This window comes from Brachycentrus maculatus, unplaced genomic scaffold (genome assembly GCF_059751285.1).
Source record: "Brachycentrus maculatus isolate JH-2025_06_01 unplaced genomic scaffold, ASM5975128v1 h1tg000110l, whole genome shotgun sequence".
Lineage (NCBI taxonomy): Eukaryota > Metazoa > Arthropoda > Insecta > Trichoptera > Brachycentridae > Brachycentrus > Brachycentrus maculatus.
Window position 1 is genome coordinate 87244 of NW_028280863.1, and position 23646 is coordinate 110889.

At 32.6% G+C, this 23646-nt stretch overlaps 2 protein-coding genes across 3 annotated transcripts; one reads left to right on the forward strand and one right to left on the reverse strand.

The window, feature by feature from the left end:
- Positions 1-23: 23 nt before the first annotated feature.
- On the reverse strand, positions 24-22660 carry Pi3K92E (phosphatidylinositol 3-kinase 92E). Of its 2 annotated transcripts, none has more exons than XM_088259143.1 (19): positions 22579-22660; positions 22105-22268; positions 19471-19699; positions 15292-15521; positions 10567-10810; positions 9089-9270; positions 8636-8863; positions 8347-8546; positions 7685-7879; positions 6785-6991; positions 6551-6694; positions 6097-6221; positions 5467-5611; positions 5190-5378; positions 4964-5106; positions 4575-4726; positions 4247-4420; positions 3963-4082; positions 24-2734 (listed from the first exon to the last, which is right to left on the reverse strand). In XM_088259143.1, exons 2-19 carry the CDS (start codon positions 22252-22254, stop codon positions 2606-2608), a joined length of 3186 nt encoding a protein of 1061 aa, XP_088115269.1. In that variant the 5' UTR covers positions 22255-22268; positions 22579-22660; the 3' UTR covers positions 24-2605. The 2 variants fall into 2 exon arrangements, with proteins under 2 accessions (XP_088115269.1, XP_088115268.1); XM_088259142.1 differs by having other exon boundaries at positions 15262-15521.
- LOC148310023 (leucine-rich repeat-containing protein 23-like) lies at positions 11400-13692 on the forward strand. The gene is made up of 4 exons (XM_088259144.1): positions 11400-11733; positions 12586-13180; positions 13360-13511; positions 13588-13692. The coding sequence occupies exons 1-4, from the start codon at positions 11531-11533 to the stop codon at positions 13652-13654; spliced, it is 1017 nt and encodes a 338-aa protein (XP_088115270.1). The 5' UTR covers positions 11400-11530; the 3' UTR covers positions 13655-13692.
- Positions 22661-23646: the final 986 nt, after the last annotated feature.

Sequence of the window (23646 nt, forward strand, 5' to 3'; positions counted from 1 at the left end):
GAGTATAATATTTTAATATTGTATTTTATGTAATTTATTGTATTTTATGAATAAATTTTCAAACATTATATGTACCTAATAATACGTATGTTATACGCTACTATGTACAGTGAATACTACACAGAAACTTTCCTCACAAAATATCAAGTATTTTGAGATATGATGATTTACACACAAATGCATAATTTTTTTTTAAAATCGTAAAAAAACACCCGCTCCTGGCATTAATTAGCGCGGAGATCCGCCCGACAACAATGTGTTAAATTCAAATTGTCAGTCCTAAATTCTTGAACCATCCTGCATAAGCTTACACAGAAAAAAATGGTCACCTTTTAAAACATATATTGCAAAATAAATTAATATTTTTATTGCGTGAAATCAGGTGCTATTCTAGACACAAATAATGTTTGCTTAGTTTTGTTTATTTAAATTGTATCACAATTGGAATTTAAGTAAATATATTTAGATGGAGAAAGATATCATTGACTTTTTGTGTCCAAAATCTGATTTTAAATTATAATAATATTTAAAACAAAGAAAATAAACATGAAATAGACAATTTTACAGCAATTTCACAGAAGTATTCAAATGTTTTGAGACTTTTTTTTATTGCGATTCATGTAGAGATGACAGAACAACGACATTTCATGATGATTTTGGACTGAAATATGGTAAAAATTCTAAAGGGTCGAAGTCACAAATTAAATATGAAACATATTCATATTCATTTGCTAGAAGAGAACCTCGTATTACTTTATACATACACTGCGAAAAATAATCCTTTGGATTCCCAAATATAGGATTATTTGTCCTTTTTTGCTAGTCCAAAAAGTTAATTATTTTATGGCTTAATAAAAATCTTTATACAATACGAGGAGCACATGTAAAGTAAGGTCTCCAAGGCCCGCGCGTCGTCGGACGCAGCGCTATGCAGAATCTGGCAACACTATCGTGTTTGTTGGTCCTTCCTCCACCCCGCAGCACAAACGGCATCTCGCTAGCAAGCTCAGTGTCGGCGCAGCAGCCATTTGCGGTGGACGTTCCGATTGTTACTCACGCCAAATGCTAACTGCGTTCTATGATTAAGTTTTTCATGCAAAGAAGGTTGGTCCCATTGAAATTCATCACCAATTGGAAGAAGTGTACGTTCCAAAGGGCATTGACGTGAAAAATGTGCGGAAGTGGCGCATAGAATTTTCTGCTGACCGTCTAAATGTTCATGACGAAGAGCGCAGTGGCAGGCTGTTGTATAGAAAAGCGCAAGCGCGTTGAGTGTGTCCAGCATTTTGTTTCAGTAGAATTTCTTAACTCTTTAGTCACAGGAGACGAAACATAGGCCCATTATTACACATGAAAGAGTAGTCAAAACAATGGAAACATTCGGACTCACCAAAACTCGAAAAGTTTATGCAAGAAAAATCAGCAGCTAAGATTATGGCAACCGTCTTTTGGGACAGAATAGGTGTCCTGCTGGTCGCTTTCATGCCCAAGGGTATAACAAACGACGAGGAAGTTCAAGAAGCAGTTCTTACCTTTCGTGAAGAGAAAACAAAAATTCGCCTCCCGGATGCGGAAAGTCATCGAGCGCGAAGGCGACTACATACAATGAAAATTAGCTGTATGTTTATGTGTTCTCTAACCATGTAATAAACATTGGCAATAAATCTCATTGATTATGGAGAAAATTTCGAAAAAATTGCCGACCTTACTTTTCATATCCTCGTATAAATAAATCAAATGAAAATTTACTTAGCCGTACATTATAAATAAAACAACAGAATAAGAACTTTTTACAAAATGTATTATGTACTAAAATGATATTTAATAATGTGCGCCTAAGACTCAATTTACAAATTTCATAAATACAAACTGAATAAATAATAGAGGTGATAAAATATAAGTTGTATATTAACGCCATATAGGATACCTGCTCTACTATAAACAGTATGATACTTTATCCAAGTCATAAATCTGGATTGCACTATGTATTATCCAATCTTACTGGAACCTTAATTACCCTTAGTTATTTTTGTTCTATAAATACATATTATTCTTAAACCGAGTGATCTAACTCCCTATGCGAGTCTGCGGTATACATACAAATTAATTCCAAATGTTTACAGCCAAACAGCATATTACAAAATCCTCACCAGCATTCCAATTAAGGATGAACCATTCGGTCAGTGATTTGTTGCAAGGATCACAATATTTTTAATACAAATTGCAATAGCGTATCATCAAGTAAAAATATAAGCACCTGCAGACTGATGAAGTTACTTTGTAATGTGACAAAAGCTTAATGTTTCAGTGCTTTTACTTTACTCTTTAGTGTTTTATCACTGGCAATAATTTGGATACCCAAAAGTTACGAGTGTAAAATAAAAAAACCAAAACATTCGCTGGCCAATGGGGTGCAAAGATCACTGTCTGTTATTCTTGGAAATATTGTGTGACGCCCAGTTCAGCGATGTCTTCCGAGAGTTATTGAGGGCCTCCTCGAGTTTGTATGGAAGTGTGAAAGTGAAAATGGAAGCACTCGCTGGCCGATGAGGTGACATTACTTTACAATTTATCGTTATTAGAAGTACTTGACTGCTAGCAAATATCACTGTCTGTTATTCTTGGAAATATTGTGTGACGCCCAGTTCAGCGATGTCTTCCAAGAATTACTAAGGGCCTCATCAAACTTGGAGCGGAAGTGAAACAGAGCTTCTTGTTCAGATAGATCCAACACCTGAAAACCACCAGTTGCTATATTGTTCAAATTACCACGAGTAAATTAGACATTCTAAATAATAACACTAAAATAATATTTCAAGCAACTTATATCATTTTCTGTAGCCAGATGGACAATGTAAACAATTGAATTTTTATAATGATAAAATAAATAATATAACATTGAAGCCGAAAATATGAAGAGCGTTCAATATATTGTCGGTACGGGAAGATAATTAAATTTATAATTTATATTTTAGTTTTAGTCATCAATTTATTTAACCCCTCAATTTTTTTGTTATTCCTGTTGGGCATCAAAAGGCTCATTAATTGCTGCCTTAAATAAGTCATTATCCTCGGATCATTTTACACGGAGGTATATTAAGGAACAGGAAAAAAACACTCAAATGCCAGGTCTAGATGATACGGTAGGCGATTGATTTCTATGATACAACATTTAGGAAATGCACCATTAGCAATTTAAGCTTTGTGCGTTGGTGGTGTTTTAAAGTGAATGAACAGGATTTCTCTGACTAATTTCTCATGCCTTTTCTCTTTGATTGCCCCACTTAATTGGTGTAGAATACTAGAGTAGTATTCTCTGGTAATATCAACATCCTTTTTCTTGTAATCAATTAGCAAAATTCACTGAGAATTCCAGTTTTTTGAAGTTGAGTGAGGAATTTCGGCATCCGTCTTGCACTTTTGGCATGTGAAGGCGGTCAATGGACAAAAGTATCAGTGAAAGGGTCAGGGATCTCAGCTATCATTTTCACCTTCATTCTTGCATCCTCCAATTTGTTTATATGTTTTTAAAATGTTTTCTACATTACTGGATTTGATTGGCTGACCAGCCCACTCATCAACTTAAATACTATTTCTGCCTCTCTTGAATTCACTGGACTACATTTGAAGTCTCGACAATGAACGAGTAGATTTCTATAAACATCTCTTCATGTATAGTTTTCTGGCATATTCTTTCTTTAGTGAGGAATTTTACTACGGCATGATGATCAAGTTTGGTTACCTTGGCAGAATGACTCAAGTTACTTGTGTTTCGGTAAGAACTACTCAATGTCTAATGATCAGATCATTATGTACTTCATAGTATCACACTCGTTAGTAGTTATGGCGTGCTTGAGCCACCCGTTTGATTTATTTAACTTAACATTTTTTAGTACTTTTAATAAGGTAAGTACAACAAATATATTGCACGCATGTACATACTACACTCCCAATCAACTTACCAATGTTTCGCGTAGATAGGCTAAATCTTTTTCAGAGCTCAGTTCAGGAAGACCAGTCGATATCATCATCGCAAACAGGGAGAGAAACAAATTCCCGTGTTTCCGGAGTATCATAAAGGCCTAGAACAAATTAAAAATAAATTATGTATATCAATGCATGTATTCGAGTCTGTTTATTAATATATAAAAAAAATCAGTATAATAAGCGCACTAAAATAAAATAAAAGTCTTTAAAAATACATTGCTCACAATGTTCAATTCCAACATTTTAATAAATAACTTACAGTTTCACAATGTTTCTGGAAGATCTGGAATTCGAGGGCCTCTTTCTTCGAGTTCTGCCCCTTATTGATGACATTTACAAAGTCGTATGTTAATACAAACGGAACCCTCTCTCGCCGGAATCCAAACTTTTCTTTAAAATGTCCCAGAATATGACCAAAGTCAATGTGAAATAACTGAAAAAAAAATTACAAACACATTTATAATATCCCTAATATTACGTGAGTTTACATTCAAAGGTTTATTCCTTGATCAAAGGAATCTACCGGAACGTTTCTTAGTACAGAATTGAAGCAGCCATTTGATGTTTAGTGGGAGTATTGTCCTTACCTGTCCCGTTTTCTTCACCATAATGTTGTCGGAATGCCTGTCGGCAACGCCCAGCACATAAGTAGCTACACAGTAGCCTGCACAACTCAAGGTGAACTCTTCGATAGCCTTGTTCAAAGCATCTTCTGTATTGTTGTGATCGCGTAGCCAACCTGCGGATGTCATTTCTTAGTAAACTTGTTTCAAGAGAGAGCTTAGAAATTTAGATTTTTAATTGTTTTATATCTCCTTTATTTCATTACAAATTACAATAACCATAGTGCGGATTGTCTTGTGATTTAAATAAAAATGTTTTTTAATAAAAAAATCCCTAATACCTCGTTAGAAATACTTTTACCATGTCGAGCCAAATAAATAAAATGGTTCAAGTAGAAGAAAGTAATACTTACTCATTATTGTTCCTTTTTTGAATGGAGATGTTGCTGAAAAGATACCCTTTTCTTTTTGGATGTTCGCAATAGTCTCCGCTTCCAATACTACTTCAATCATTCCTACTCGGTGCTCCATCGATATGCAGCCGTAGGGATTCATTCTGGAATGTAATCCGCAAATTCGGTAAATATTATTCAAACGCATAATTTTTTTAAATTATGAAAAAAATGTAATTGAAAATACCTAAAATCATAGCCTTCATTTTTCCACAGCCTATCCATAATACGGAGCATTTGTAAGGTCAGCATGTCTTGCCTCAAGTCATCGCCGTTCTTGAGAATAATTGAAATATCTTTACCAAAAACATCTTGGTTTTCAAAAACTAACCACAATGGCCTCATTTTGCTGTCCATGACTCTGCACTTATCCACTCTATAGGAAAAAAAGTAACAAATTATTGGCAATTACTGAAAGCGAGGAATTAAAATAAAAAATAAAACTGATTTGAGGGATTCCCTACTTAATGCTTTTGCATTTAAAGCTCGGATCAAGTGGACTAGCCACACTGCTGAGAGCTTCCATAGAATGTGGTTCTGCCAAATATTCAGATAAGAAGGAGCGCGCTTTGTGGATGTCCCGCCTCTGTCGAATCATTTCACTTGTGCCTGAAATTTCATATAAGTAAATAAATACAGTGAATAAAAAATTGAGATGAAATATAGTAAAATGTTACGAAAAAATACATACAAAATTAAAGAAACATCGTTAATTGGATAATTTGTTAAGCGCCATTTTAGTGAATTATCACCTCGAAGGCGTTGCACAAAGAGCTAAAATCTAATTGTAATTGCGAGCCTTCACCTTCTTCAAACCCTTAACCGCACCTTATAGTGCATAGGGCACTGCTAATATAAAAGCAATGTTATCTTGATCGTTAACACATGAAGGAAATTTGACCAGCTCTCCACTTCAGGTACCAGTCCAGGGTAATATTGAATAAATATTAGAGTGAAAAATAACTTAAATTTATTTGACCCCTCTTGGGAATCGAGCCCGGGACCTCCAGTATGGTAGCCGGGAGTGCTGACCATTACAATTCAGAGGCGGACAATTGCGGGTAATTGCGAGTAGGAAATGAAAACATAATTACTTATTAGCTTTATGAGACAATCATTTTGTTTGGATAAGGATTGCAGGTGTTCTTGGCAACCTCGACAATATGCTTCTAGTATCAATCCAAACCGGACCGATACAGAAGACACTTTCATTTCGGATCTGAAAACATAAGAAACATAAGAGTTTTTAGTTTTTATCTATTTTAACAAGAAACTAAAAAAAAATTGAATACTAAAAGAATCACCAGGAATGGTACAAGGTATTCAGATTACATCAGCTTCTTCGCTTTCAAGGGAAAATAATGTAACCAACAGCACAACATTGGATGTTAGTAAAAATTTGGGCATATTTTAAGACGGCTATTTCTATTATATTATTGTTATAGCTTTTATCTGTTAATGAAATAATATACTAGAAATCAGGGTAGTATGCAGGTGAAAATTGATATATTTATCCCTTAGCATTCACATAAAAAAAAATGTACTCACCTCAAATACCAGTAGAGAAAATGTCCAATTTTTCGGTTTGACAGTGCCCTTTTAAATAGGAACACAACTAAATCACACATGTAATACGATTCGTGTTTCAGAGCTTGCACTAATTGTAGAAGATATAATGAAAGGTCTTCATTTCTGGAAAGACAAAATAAATAATGAACATTTATTTAATAAAATAAAATCAGAAACCAAGGGGCAATATACAATTAAAAATAGGTTTATTACGTTATCATTTCAAGGCACTTGACAGCAAAACTCCTAACTGTTCGATCAGCGTAAGCGTAGTCCAATAGTTCGAGGGCCCGCGCTGGCGGGAGCGGGGGCCACTTGCCCACCAGCGAAGTGGCCCGGGCCGCCTCCATCCTGTTGTTCCACTCCACACACATCAGCAACTTGGGGAGTAACTGCGGATGCTGGGTTCGGAAGTATTCCCTGGACAAACAACCAATTTAGTGCTCAATATTGTCAAATAAATGTATGTCTTAAGATTTCAACTATGAGCTATCTGATGTCATTAAATTCTCTATCCATGGAGATAAATAGTCTGGTAACATGACCATTAAATTTTAACACATTCACAGTTATGACTGCTATGGTTGTCAAATTCCTGTCTCCCAATTGGGAGGAAATAAGAACTATGCTTGTCACCCAGTTATATCTTTAGAAAAAAAGTTATAATTGATTAATTGAAGAAATTATATGGTTGAAAAATATTATATCTGAAAATATTGTTTGTATTAAATTTCATATATTTTTATGATGCCTAAAAAGCAACTAAAAAATATGTTTGGTTCAAAAATGTCCAAGTGTGCGAGTTGTTTTAGTAATCATCAACAACAACAAAAAAATTTACATAAAGTGTCCATTGAACTACTTTATGAATAAGAGTCTCTTGATACCATTTGATTGGTATCAAGAGAATCTCTTGATACCATTCAAATCACAAATTCAAATCCTGAATCAGCTAGATATTTTGTTCAGCTACAATGACAGTGTTGTCATTTTAATGATTTATTATCTTGAATCTGTCATAACAATAGTGATATTTTGTGGAATGCAAAATGAACAGTTACAATAAGAAAAAATTCAGTAAAAAATTTACATGGTTTTTAAAAAATAACAAACCTTCTAGCCCAAATTTCTTTTTTTTCTTGTTCATGGAAATCACGATCGTTTTCCGCTGCCAGTTGCAATTGCTTTAAACTATCGGAATCCACTGATAAATCACTAGCAGTTGGTGAATCACAATTATTGTATTCGTCAACACACTCACGAACAATTTCATCAGGCGGATATATTATTGTAATACTTTGACTATAACTGAAATACACAAACAAAAATATGTAAAACATTCATAATAATGAAACCAAGCTTATATGAACAAGGAAAATGGCACAATCGAGGCCAAACTTTAACCACACGACTGTAGTCATACTTGCAGAAAACTGGTTGACAAACCTAAAGATGAGTTACGCTAATGTGTAAAGGCAACTAGCCATAACTCAAGTTGCAGCTCTTTGGCTTAACACAGCTCAAAGCATTCTTATAACTGGCCTCTATCATATTCAACCACAGATTTTGGTCTCTCTTTCCTTTACTGAAATATTCATTATCCAAATAGCCGCAAAATTGTATTTGATACATGTTTTGGCAAAAAGCATAATTTTCAAACTCGTTTATCTCAAAACAACTATTTTTAACTTGCGGCTTTGCACATTAGTACGGCAAAAGTACAGATATTTTTGACACGGTATAGCGAATGAATTGTTTTAGATAAATACACTTACTTGCTGCATTCAATTGTGAGAACAGCACATTGATCAATATTAGGATTGGACACAACTGTACCAAGCGGGTGTAGCAGATCTGCATTTTGCATGTCTTGCGCATAGGTCCACATATATAGTGTCATTGCTCCTGTCTTGAGTTGATTTTTATAGTCGTACACTGTTGTATTGACCCAAGCCAATGGGTTTATATACAGCTCCTAAGAATTTCACAAAGAATGATAAATGAGTGTTTAAAATCAATCTAAACAAGGTCTAGATTTGAAATGTAACATTTTTCATCACATACCTTCATTGAGTCTTTCATCCGTTTGCTTTTAAGTCCTTTAGAAGTTTTCGAAATTTCATAGACAACAAAACATAATCGAGCCATTCGGGGAATATTACATACTTCTAGAGGAAATGTCAAATCTTCCTGCCAACTTGCGTTTCCTTCCTTAGATGCAGTCTGTTCAGTTGTCTTTTGACATTCGCATATAGATTTGCCAGCGTGAAATATACCTCCTTGGATCCCAAGCTGGAAAACAGTATTTTATTGATTTTAATAATGATATTTATAAAAAAGTGCACTTTCTGTACATTCAAAGCACAGTATAAATAAGCTGGGCAATTAAATTTTTGATAATTTTTTTTTAATGTTTTTTCCATATAAAGCTCTCCATAATTTATAAAAGTTCAAAAATCACAAGAAAAGAGCAAAAAAATAATTGAGCAATCCAAAATAATTATTTAAGAAAATTACCTCAACAGTTCTGGTAGTATCAGTATTTAAATTGCATATTGCTTGAATTTTACAGGTAAAAGGATCCTTGATATCCCATGATGACACATTTTTACCCTTTTTGCGAAGAGTCAGTGTCGAAGATGAGGGTCTAGTGGCCGGATTGTCTTCCTGAGAAACCTTGTCCACGTGGACTTTGTCAACTGAAATGTACAAAAAGTTAATTTAAGGTTTAAACATTAATATAAAACAATGATAAAGACTAATTTCGCTTGTAAAATGATAAAAACTGTATGTCTAAGGCGATGTTACAAACAACTGTTTATTTTGTTGACGAAGAATACCCCGCATTAACACACTTAGAACGGGAAAGGTATTTCTATCAATTCGGTCGACATAAAGGGTCAATAACTAGTCCCTTTACCCCAGCGGTCGGGGAACCGGGGTAAATTACCCCAAATGGGGTAAAGATGAATTTTTTGGGGTAATAAGGAAATTTTTATAGTTTGCTATTTCATAAATGTGTTAGTATTTTTACAAACTTGAACAATTCATTAAACGCTTATAAATATTCACATTGTTCTTACATCAAAAAGTACTAATTTTGAAGTAATTGTATCAAACATTAAGTTCTGCGAGTGGCTAATAATATATACACATATATATATATATATATATAAATATATATATATATATATATATATATATATATATATATATATATATATATATATATAAATATATATATATATTTATATTATCCACTGACACTTCGTGATGGAATTGCATTTTTAATTTATTATTAGATTAAAACCAATATTTTTAGCTTTTCCACTTTTTTATTTGACCAGCGACCGGGTTTCGTCGTTACCGACATCATCAGACTGGTGAGAGGCTTTACAAATTTGTATGTTATATATAAAAGAAGGCAGGAGTTGATAACCATGATTTGATATAATTTTATGAGAAATTAATTTAATTTTAGTGAATTTAAGTATTGTATGATATTTTAAATATTATTTTTAAAAAGGTTTTTTGTATTGAAAGCACGATTTTATATAAAGTTAAAATAGATTTGTATTTTATGTAAAAATAATATTTAAAATATCATACAATACTTAAATTCACTAAAATTAAATTAATTTCTCATAAAATTATATCAAATCATGGTTATCAACTCCTGCCTTCTTTTATATATAACATACAAATTTGTAAAGCCTCTCACCAGTCTGATGATGTCGGTAACGACGAAACCCGGTCGCTGGTCAAATAAAAAAGTGGAAAAGCTAAAAATATTGGTTTTAATCTAATAATAAATTATATATATATATATATATATATATATATATATATATATATATATATATATATATATATATATATATATATATATATATATATATACATATATACTTATATATATGTATGAAAATTTATTTTTATTTATCTTAATTTTATTTTTATGTAAAAAAAAGGTTCAGTGTAGTTTTTGTACGTACTTGGTACAGAATTAGCATGTAAAAGTACTACTTCAGGTACCCCATCCCCTGAAAGAGTCTCTTGGATGTAGAGGAATTGGACCAGTGGATAATCTCCCACCAGATACTCTTCTCTCCCGCAAACCTTCAGTACAAAATCCTGTTGGTCCCCGCGATTCTTCAGCATGCTCGATTTCTTCTTGAAAATGGTCGTTAATAGTTCTCCAGGCGTAATGGTGTACTTTACTTGGAATGTGAATGTTGACTAAAAATATAATTTTTTTGTGAAAATCATAGTAATAATAAGGAATGATATTAACTACATATTCTTAAAAATATCTTCAAACATTTTGTGCCAAATGCACTTCACAGCATATTGTCAATCCAATGCCTTAGAAAAATGGAGACAGTGGTGTCCCGGCCAATTGTAGAGAATTTTATTTTTAAGTTTAAACTAATTTTATCATTGCTTGATATTTAAGTACTATATATATCCAATCAAAGTAATTAGAAACCATTCAACTGGATAATACTCTCATGTCTTAAAAGCTGGTGAACCACTGAAACATTTTAAGACAAAAAAAAAAGAAAAATATATTTTTTAATGTAAAATGCATATTCCTTGATACGGGAATATTAAATCATATTTGTGACACAATAACAAACTCACTTATAGTAAAAAAATGTTTCTTATTAAGTTTCAATAAAATGAATAAGAAAATGTATTATTTACAAAGAGATTTTTTAAATTTGAAAATACAGTAACATGCATTGTTCTAAAACAAAATGAATTTAACAAAAATCATAAAGCATATTATTTATTCAATATGTATCTGTTTTTCCAATAAACAATTTGGGATTTAAATCTTTTTCTGGACAGTACTTGAGTAAGAAAGGCATTTGAAAACAGTAAACCTAGTAAAAACAAAGTAGAGCTAAATTGTTTTAATAGTTTTGACATAACATTATAAAATAATAATAGAAGATGTCAAGCATTTCAATTACAACGGCAGAGGAGTCTGAAAATGCTTCAAACGGCTTTAGTAATATAATATACCCATATAGTGGCGAGACTGAAGAAGATAATATTTCTTTGGAAGAAAAAATATCTCCACCCAAAGTGGAACTTCATTTAGAAGAGGCAATGCAAAAATTGAGTGTCATCAGTAAAACAGAAGCTTATAGTAGGTAGGTGGTGATACACACAAATATTAAGAGGAAGGAAACAGTATATGTACTTATTAAGTAACACAAAATACATTACATACACACATACTATCAAATAATATTCGGTTTTTTATACATTCACTACAAGTAAAAGATTACCTACAAACATGCTGTCCTGGGAAATGTCTGAGAAATAAAAGGAAATGCACAGTATATCTACGTTACATTTATTATTTATTTATTAATGCTAAATTCAATAAAAAGCTACCAAAACATACTTGTACTATGTATAAATATTCAACCTGTTGGGGAGTGAACTCTAGCGATCTAAACTGTTGCTGAGAAGTGAGTACATAATTATAACATTTAAGTTTTTTGCTCTTTTTTCATAATATCATAGATTAACAAACAAAAATACAACATTAATCAAAATTTAATTGTGATCAATCCACATATACTAAAGTGGTAAAATTGTTAGCGGGTTAACAAATATGTAGGAATTTTATTATATTTTTAATTGTGAAATTGGTATTAGAAATAATTGTACAAAAACTTAAAGAAACTATGTAATAAAAGTTTGCAGATATCACAAATAAAACTGGTTTTTTTAATTAAAAAAATTAAACAGGTTCTCGCATTATACACAAAATGGGATTATTTCTTTATCGATAAGGTTTGTCCAGCATCCAGCAGGGAAACCTAGCACTCCTCTATTTTGGTAAACTTTTACAATACTCCCAAAGGCCGATACCGGGTTCGCCCATACTCTCCGGCAGGTTACATTTGTTTAATACTTTTTTGGGACGGAACAGAACATGCGCGATGAGTTTAGTATAGATGTGTTAAAAATGAAAACTTAATTCTTTGTTGCAGTTACGCATACATCAAAATCTCCGCCACAGACATGAACCTTACTAAAATAGACGTAATACTGCGTTTCAAATATTTACTCTTTATAGATGTCTCGGGAAACCGATTAAAATTAACAGATTTACAAACATTGACATATATGCCATTCGTCATATTGATTCAAGCCGATAGAAACATTCTGAAATCAGCGGCACTTAATGAAATGGAATATCTACAAGTGCTGCTATTGAATGAGAATATGATAACGAGTTGCGATGGTATTAACCAGCCGCAACTTAACACTCTGGAACTGAGAAAAAATAAAATAAGGGCTATACATTTTGGTTATCCTTTGACATCACTACGAGTGCTAGATTTGAGTTACAACTATTTAAGGAGCATCAAAGGTCTGGAAATAACGAGTTTGCAAACGCTTTATTTGGCTAAAAATGAGATAGCAAACTTTTCCGGAATAGAGCTACTGGTCAATTTAAAAATATTGCATTTACGAGGGAATCCGATTGAGGACCTACATTACTTTAGGGCAAATAAAAAATTAAATTATCTTAATTTAAGATCATCCAAAATAGAAAGAGTAGAAGAATTTAAAAACCTAAAGGTAATATTTCTTTATACTAAAAACAAAAAACTGAAAGTGTTAAATTATTTTTTACATTTTCATATTACATTATTGTTTTGCGGAGATCCATCAAGCCACCTGATGTGGAATGTCTTGTATAACAAAAAGCAATATAGAAAATTAGATTTAAATATATGCCTTAAGTTTTTATTTTTAAGGTATTGGAAGAACTAAAAGTTTTAATTATTACCGATTGCCCCATAATGGAAGGAAAAGAAGAAGACGAAGTGTTTATACTGCGATCAGAACTCGTTGCACTCATTCCATCTATTGCAAGAATCAACAAAAATGAAATAACAGAAGATGAGAGGTAGTGAATATCAGATTGCAATGGTTATCATATGTAAAGTGACTACATATATCTATTTAAGTGGTTTTAATTACAGAACTGCAGCTGGTGAATTGAGAAAGGGATGGGAAGATGATGATGAAACCAGTTATGAAGAAGAGTAAATGCAGAAAATTATCAGTGTAATTAAAAAAAAAAATCTTTCCTACATGGAGCCTAAAATATTATATTTGCTACAACATTTATAAAATGCTGCTTTCACATTCACTAAGCAAAAATACAAACACATATATAAACACATATATTTAAAAAAAGTCAACCTTGTAACTTATTTGGTGACATATAAAATGAGTATTTAGGAAGCAAAAATAACAATGTTAAATTAACTATCATAATTAACGCCATTTTTATTATATAATATCGCAAGGGAACCTCAATCGAGCACATAATGTTATTTTTTAATGCTTTTTCCTTTTGTGTGGTTCAAAAATAAAAATATATTGATAAAGATAATAAAGGGTGGTCCAACCATAATGCACAATGTTAATTGTGAGTCACACCTTAGTGTCAATTTTTTTGCCATTTTTATTTGAGATTTCTTTGTCTCAGTCTTTGACAAATTCAACCATCGAGAGATACACAATTGAACAGCGCGTTAAGTATATTGAAGCTTTTTATTAAAATGGGCATTCCAATCAAATTGCATTTCGTGCACTTTGTGATTTTTTTTGGTGAGCATAATCGATCAAATGTGTCCACAATCGGGAGAACTGTGCGCAAGTTTCAGCAAACCGGGTCTGTAGGAGATGTGAAAACACCTGTACATGCTCGCCCAGTTCATTCTGCGGAAAACATTGCTACTGTTCGCGATAGTGGGGCAGAAGAGTCGTCAACCTCGACTTGCTGTTGTGCTCAACAATTGAACATCTCACGGACATCACTAATGCGAATTTTGAATAAAGACATGAATTTACACGCTTACAAGGTCTAATTGACTCAAGAGCTGAAGCCTAGTGGCCATTTCAAGCGTAGTCAATACCCAACGGTTGGTGGAACAGACAGAAGTGAATAGTGACTTTACGAATACAAAATCATCATCAGCGATGAGGCACACTTTCACCTCAGTGGATTCATTAACTAGCAGAATTACCGCATTTGGGCAAATGAGAATTCACGAGTGACTGTTGAAAAGCCAATGTGTCCACAAAGAGTGACTGTTTGGTGAGGTTTATGGGCTGGCGGTGTCATCGGACCGTACTTCTTCGAAAACAAAGCCGGCCAAGCAGTTACCGTGAATGATGTTCGCCATCGCGAGATGATAACGGACTGTTTGAGGCCAGAAATTGAGGATATGGAGCTAGACAATATGTGGTTCCGACAGCACGGTGCCACTTGTCACACAGCCAACGCAACAATGGCTCTTTTGCGTGAGAAATTCAATGGCCGCATTATTTCACGTTGTGGCGATGTCAATTGGCCGCCACGATCATGTTATTGGACACTGTTGGACTTCTTTTTTGGATGTTGGATATTTATAACACGCAAAACATACTTGATACATTAATATGCAATACATTCATGAAAAAAATGTACAGGTAACCTTATTATTGAAATATTAATTTTAATTTAGATAATGTGCATTTGTGTGACTAAACAAAGAGTAAATAATTGGGAGTTGCCCTCCAGATCGCCCTCGAAAATGCAAGAGTTAAAAGAAAGCAGAGAGTGAGTTGAAATACAAGTTTAGGGTGAATAAAATCTATGTACATACAGAATACAGGGGTCCGGGCAACTGACTGACCTCAGTGTGCTGGATCTTAGTGACGATGACAAAGTGGTCATTGCGTAGGTGGTTGGCCAGAGTCTGCGGCAGGTGTGGCGCGTTGGCGAGGCGCAGTGGGAACTGGTGACACAGGCGCCGCAGCCAGGTCGCCCGGCTGCGCTCCTCCGCCATCTCTTGCCCCAGCAGGCGCATTTTCATTCGGAAATCATTCACCTCATAACTCATCAGCTTGTCGAATTCATTCAAATCTAAAAGTAACATTAAACATCACAAAATTGTTTTTTTTTGCAGTTCCTCCTTTTTTTTGTGGATTGATCGTCAAACTATAATTGCCCCAGAATAGCTAATAACATTATCAATATCCTTAAGAATGTGACAAATTATTAATATGGAAGCTATTTAAGTGAATAACAACTGAAATATCTCATTTACATTTAAAGGAAAGGAATTTTAAATGAATCTTTTATCTTTGGCGTTCATGTATTAATTTTTAAATGAAACGGATTTTTTGAGTATACTAAGTTGTATTTTATTAAAAAAAAAAAACACACATAAAAATTAATACTGTGACAATTGTTTCGCCTAGTTATGGCATTTTCAAACATGAAACCTGTTTGATTTAAAAATTAATACATAAATTAAAATACAGTTCTACAAATTAAACGCCAAATCAATAAATCTTTGGTTTTTTTCATATTTAATCTATGGCACAAAATCGCCTTGTGTAATTGCAATGATTTTTTTGAGTCGTTGTGTTGAATGCGATTTTATTCAATTTATAAAGTACTAGTGTTTTTACCCGGCTATTCCTGTAATTTAGATTATTCTATTGACTATATAAAAAAAGTAACTCCCATAGATGAAATAATTACATTAATTTATGAATAAAACATATTTGATAAATATATTTGCTATGCCTCTGACTAAGAAGAATTTTGGGTAAATTCTGACTCATAAATTATTCTAAATTAGAATATAAAAACCACAATTTTGTAGATTATAAATGTGGTTAGGTTTGACATAGAGTAAAACAATATATTGGAAAATACAGTTGAATCATGTTATTTATTTATATATACATATTATATATATATATATATATATATATATATATATATATATATATATATATATATATATACATATATAAAATAAAACCCTTATCCGCACCCCAACGGTGCATAGGGCACTGCTTCATATAAACGCAGTGTTATCTTGATCGTTTACACATGAAGGAAAGGTGATCAGCCCTCCGCTTCAGGTACCAGTCCAGGGTAATATTGAATAAATATTAGTGAAAAAATCACTTATATTTATTTGACCCCCCCCCCTGGGAATCGAACCCGGGACCTCCAGAACGGTAGCCAAACGTGCTGACCATTACACTACGGAGGCGGACATATATTTATATGTTATTTTTATTTTTTCATATTTTTTTATTGTATTTGCAGCGTTAAATCTGGAAAAATGATATGAAAGTATAAAATATTTCCACTCCGAGGTTTGCATATATTAGTAAAATTAGTATTCATACCATAATGTTATTTGTAATGATTATTAGTTTACAAAATAATCTGGACTATTTGACCTTTTTATCAACAACAATAAATAAAAACTGTTAACTATGTGATTAAATCTATTTCTATTATATTATTCATTTTAATCTACAAAGATTTTCTGCAGAAATTTAAAGCAATTATTTTGCTATCTTGATTGAATAAGTAGTAACATTTTTATAAAATTTCATCATTACAAACTAACTTATCTAGTCATTGTACATTGTGACGCCATTATCTCCCAAACACACACTTACCCAATACAAGACCAGAATTAGATGTGACGTGCTTCCTGAATTTAGGATCAACTCCTTACTATGGGGTTAGAAAAATGAAGTTGGGACAGGTGTTGCTAATAACACTGGTTAACAATGATTTTGTAACTGAAATTTTGATGACTGATTTGGACTAAGTTAATCGTTCTTATTCATATAAGTCTATATGGTGACAAGCTTGTATCACGTCAAGTTTTGATGTTACAGTCATAATATTGTTTGTATGGAACCCGTACGTAGAAACAGTAATAGTAGTTGGTATCTAGACATACTTTAGTCTAAGGTCTAAGGGATTAAAAAAAAGTATTGATAATTATGGAGTAACAGTGGAAATATATTAACTAATGAATATTGAATATGATAGCATTATGTTTATATATATACTTATTTATACATAAATAATAAGATAAACTTTAGTCAATATCAGAATTAAAAATATCCATAGCAAATAATTCTGACATGCTACATTTTTTTTTGCTTTGGTTTTTTGATTCAGCTATGCAAAGTGCATAAAGATCAGGTATTTTCATGCCAGTTACAAAATGAAAGTTGTTAATTGTTGGCTAGTGTAATTATTATTATAATTAAGAAACTATATACACCTCAGTTCGGCCACAGGCGTATTAATATTTTTTTTCAAGTAAATGATTTATGCATGTATAAGAATAAAAAAAAAAAAAACAACTTTACAGTTATTTCACTTTTATTTTATCTGACCAGCAAGTGGGTTTCGTTGTCATCTGCCTGGTATGCTAGACAATATTTTACGCTATATATAAAACAAGACAGAGTTGAGAAATATGCTTTTTTTTCCTTTTCCTGACGAGATTAAATTGAATGAATTTAAGTAGTTTACTATGAAAATAATTACATATAAAATATGTTTAGAATTTAAATTGTTTATTGTTTATTGAAGAGACAGATTTAAGCTCTTTTTTCTTGTAGACGTATCACTCATGTAGTACATGTTTGCTAACTTTTTACTTTTTATCTTTTTTATATTTTTAAGTTTTTAATTTTATTTTTGTTTTCTGATAGTCAAGTATTTTGTATTTTATATTAACACTTTTATTCTAGTTGTACTTCTTATAATAACCATTGTATTCTTGCCAGTGTCCTTTACTATGACTTAAATTGTATTGTTTACCCACATGGCCATGCCTTTGTGGGATCTTTTTTGGTATTTATATTTTATTCATATTTTTGGTATTTGAATTTATGTCATGTTTGTATAATGCAAAAGAATTAAAAATAAATAAAAAAAACAGGAAATTTTACATTTTAGATAAGACCTGATCCCCTCAGACAAGTAAAGGGTCGTAGAAGGACCAGCCGGTCCATGAAAGTCCCTTTGTATTTTACAATAATTTACAAGCCTGCTTTCAACTCTTACTTTATTTTGTGTGTAATTATTATTAAGTATAATACACTAATAATTTCTTTTAATTTGAATTTATTGTATCAGAAAAATTATGTATAATTATGGATCTCAACTCTTGTGCTGTTTTGTATATAGTATAAAATTTCATAAAACTTGTCACCAATGTGATGATGTTAACAACAACCAAATAAAATAAAAGTTATATTCTTTTACATAAAATGCAGTTCCACAAAGAATTGTCTATATTAATAATTTATTGAAAATTTAACACATCACATTGATTATTGAATAATAGTATTTATTTAATTTAAACCTTGTATACCTATGGATAAACACCCTCTAGCTCAATCTGTTTTCCGAATGCTGCAAATTAGAACAATCTGTGACACTAAAAAGCAGCCATACAAATATCCAACACTTTTTCTTCCCACAGGTTAAATAATCCCCAAAAATAATAATTATCCCTAGATTGCATTACATCTTGTCTCAATTTGTTTATATTTATGAATTATAAAAGAAGGATGAAAGTAGACTGAAAGCAGTCGAAATGCGATCTCTCAGAAGAATGTGCGACAAAACAATGTATGATAGATGTTCGAATAAGGAAGGAATGCAAAGCTGAGATAAGCATTATCGATAAAATTAAGAAAGGTGTGCTGAGATGGTTTGAACATGTAGAACGAATGAGTGAGGAAAGAACGGTAAAACAAATTTATGAGGCGAATGTTATTGGGAAAAGCAGCAGAGGATGACCGAGAAAAACATGGCACAAACAGGTATGCCAAATACTCGAAAGTGGTCAGGTTAGGAGTCGTAACAATCGGCGGGTATGTATAAGGAGATGCATGAACGTGGAAGAGGCGAAGAATGTTTGCAAAGACAGAGTGGTATGGCGTTCTATTCTCTCTGCCTGCCCCTGGGGGGGAGCGGCGTGTTGGTTAGTTAGTTAGTTTTTTATGGATTATACTAAAATGTGTATAATTACCTTTCCCTATAAGATGACTGATTTGAGAATTGAGATGGTGATCTCCCTTATTTGTTCCACATTCGATGATTCTCAAAACCCCAAAATAAGGTTTTAAATCTAATAATCTTTTAAATTCATCCTCCACATTCTCTATTGTAGCAAGCTGGTTGATGTATTGAAATATGTATTTGGACATATCATGGAGCATTCCATGAAGAGGATACGTTTGGGCCAACTCCCATATTTCCTAAAATAAAAATACCAATTTTACTTAGGAAATGCATTTATAAATACACACATATATATTTGTATAACAAAATACGTAATAACTATGTACCTTGTATAATAGAATAAAACACAAATATTGTAATACTAACTGCAAACAATATCCTGCTTTATTGTATTTACGACATACCTACCTAGCAAATGTGCCCGTTCTACTTGATTGACGTAAATTTTAACGCTCTTATAATGTTGATAGATTGTACCAAAGAATTCGTTCATTGTCTGAATTACAACAAAATAATAAACAGGAAAATGTTACCTGGGTTTAAAGAAAATTGAGTTGCGCGATATTGAATACTGGGCAAAAATATATGAAATTATTTAAATAAAAAACATTTTAATAATTTATTTCATTGATAGAAATTTCTTTCAAATTCCTTTTTAAATTTATCATAATCTTTCTCCATCCTCTTTTTTTTCAGGTAGGGATTGAATTTTTTTGTGAAGTTGGGTTGTTGCGCTGTTGTTCTTGTTTTTTACATGATTATGGTAGCTCTCGATCTTGGCTGGTTACTTCTTTCATATTCATTTTTGGTTTACATATCAGCAAGTTTTATTAAAAATATATATTTCATCTAGAGTTGGGATTTTTGATTCTCGGTAAAGCATCTTGGTATGGTGGTCGATCGGTTTTTTGAGAATTGTAAGGAGTTTTCTTTGGGCTATTTATAGGGCTGACAATGGAATCAGGAAAGCTCCTGCCCAAACAACTATCGCATACTGTAGGATTGATTAAGCTAGTGCTTGATATGTCATTATAAGTTATTATTAAGCACACCTCTTAATTTAATATAGTATTTGCATGCAATGAAAATCATGAAACAATAAAAAACCACGGAACCAAAAATATTTTCTTCTTATGACACTTAAAGGTGCAAAGGGCACTGAATCAGAGTGATAATTGTTGTGGTTCGTGTTATTTGTTATTAATTTGGTATATGAAGGCAAGGTTATCAGTCCAGCGGCTCAAACAAATATTACAGTAAAAACTTGAATTCAACTATTTTGAATTTTTAAATACCACTAAGATCGATCGGTTGCCTACTTTGTCAACTGCGATAATGTATTTTATGAAAATTACTCTGTACAGCATTTCAGAAATATAATCAAGACATGTCGCTGTCCATCAATAGTGCTCCCATAGGGCATTTGTCCACTACACGGAATTACACGGAATGTTACCGTCCGGCACGTCAGTGAGCGTTTTAAAACGACGATTAGCTTGGATTGGCATGCGCTTTTGTCCATATTTTTTCGGATCGGTGCTCTTGATCGGTGCGCGTAAATTCGTTCACGATAAACTGTCGTAGTCGCTTTCACTTTTCAAAACCGGACGGTCTAATTCCGGGTAGTGGACAATCGCCCATAGGTAGTAACACTGGGAAATATGCTATACTAAATCAATGGTAATGATAATTAAGAGGTAACCACTGAAGAAGGTACATCACATTTTCTAAAGATTATGCTTTTTGACGCTAAGGAATCGGTATGACCATAACATAAAAAAAGTCTAAATTTTCTAATTAAAAAGCTATCTAATCAGAAACTATGTAGCATTTCGCCAAATAGATCTATTGTAGTTGTCCAAGTATGTGTGCAATGTAGCGAATACCTGAACTGTATAAAAATATGACTACATCTAATGTAGATGGAATGAAAAATATTTAAAAAATAATAACAGGAAACAAAATTAATTGAAATTCAGAACCTAGATTGAAATTCATATGAAGAGTTGGATTAGCATACATTTTTATTTTATTTTAATTATATTATACTTTATTACAAAATGCGTAACAAAAACTCGCAGTGAGTCATTAATGACTCATTTTGGTGTATGGGCGTAATAAGATGTAATAATATATAAAAAAAAATAGTAATAAAACCTGCAAAACAATAATAATTGGTTAAAGGCATCGATAATCGTCGTCATTGTCCATATTTACTGCTAGGACAAAACTGCGAGCAGTTGCAGTTAGCAAATTTGTATATATCGCCATGAAATACGCAAGTGACAGATTGTACGGCAATATGTTCAAATAAAAGTAAGTGCGGTATGTCACTCCTCATACATTTGTAATAAAAGTTTCTAGAATCCGTTTAGGGAAAACTAAAATCGTTGAACATTTTCGACCAATGGAGGATCAACAATGAAGTTTTATGGTCAATTTATACCGACTACGATGTTGTTTGAGCCTCGTCACCGCTCTTGTTTACAAATATGTACTGAAATAAATTCAGCCGAATAACAATGAAATAACATTACAATATTTTTAAGTAACTCCATAATTCGCATCGAGTCGAGATAAATGTGAAGAACAGCCCCGAGAGCTTTAAATCCAAGGTTTCGCACTTCACATACATACTAACCTCTTTAAGTTCGTGAAGGGTAGAATTCCTATCTGTCGTGTGCATTATGTAAATGCTATTTGGCAAAAAGCAATGCACTTCCACCGTATCAGGAGGCTGTACCCAGTAATCCCAGTCAAAGGGCGACGAGGAAACGGGAACGGGAGCCATCGTGATCTTGTTTGCTTCAAAACACAAGTTCAGATAATATTAACATTGTAAGAACAGTAAGCAAAGTGTGCCTACCGCTAATTTGCAACAATAATCAATCATTTTGCCACAGTTCGTATTAGATTTAAATGCAGTTCTAACGGATATATCCATATAAGTCATTGTTTTCACGCATTAAGTGGATGTTGAATCATAGCAAAGCAATGACCACCAGGAAATGGTGCGGTAGATCTTCTCAGCATCCTGGTATCAGATACATACTCGGAAACTACAAATTCCTGGACAAGTTTATGTAATATTGAAACAAACAAAAAAAATATTCACTATGTTTTGTTAAATTTTCAGTGCTTGATCAAATCACCATCCCTCAAAAATTACAAACAATCGTAAGTACCAAAGACTAACTAATTCGTATTTGTGGTACGTACGGAAAACAGCTTCTATCAAACACTAACTAATTTGTATAAAGATCGCCGACTCCGCCCAGAATTTAAGGCTAGAAGTGTCGTTCACTCCAGGCTAGATGTGACGTACTCCCGGCTAGTGATACTTAGCTCCCGGCTGGGAGCACCGCGGCCGGAAGTCGAATCCACCCGCCTAAATTTTTATCATTCATTTTTCAGGTCAAATGGTATTTTTATCGAAATTTGTTGTATTACATATTTACATAATTATAATGTCAATTTTATAAAAAAAGTGTTTTATAACCAACATTTATTTATTTCATTGTAAACAAAAACAGAAAGGTCACGGCTAAAATGCGACATTTATGAGAAGAGTTCAGGCGATTGGTAATGGTTTCTTAATTCACCCCATTATTTTTTTAAATTATAAGACTCGTTAATAAGCATAGAAAAAAAACAAACGAGGATATAAAAGCTACAAGCAAGATATAAAAGAGGAATAATGTTGAGAAATAATACCAAAGGAAACGGCACTCGGTATTAAATACTTATACAAAATTGTGTGAGACATGTTACTACCAAAATATTCGAATCCTACTTCTCTTACACACACTTTTTTAATCAAATCAAAGTTCCGTCTGCCCTTTTTAACAAAAAAATATTTAATGATTTCCAAACAAATATACTACAGATACAAATCTAGCAAAAATATATCACTATAATCTATGTTAGATGCTGTAATGGATTTTTTTCACGTTTTATAATAATTAGCTATTTATATAAATGTTGTCTATTGTCATTTTTCAAATAGGTTATCTCGTGATTTTGTATACTTTTTTATGTTATCTCGTCACTCTCGTACATTTCTGATTTTTTGACGTTTACGAGTCAAGACCCCCCCCTGTTATATACCTACTGAGAAATAGATGGCGATCTCTTGAATACCTATACGGGGCCAATGTATTCGAGCCGAGCAGATGTTACGAGC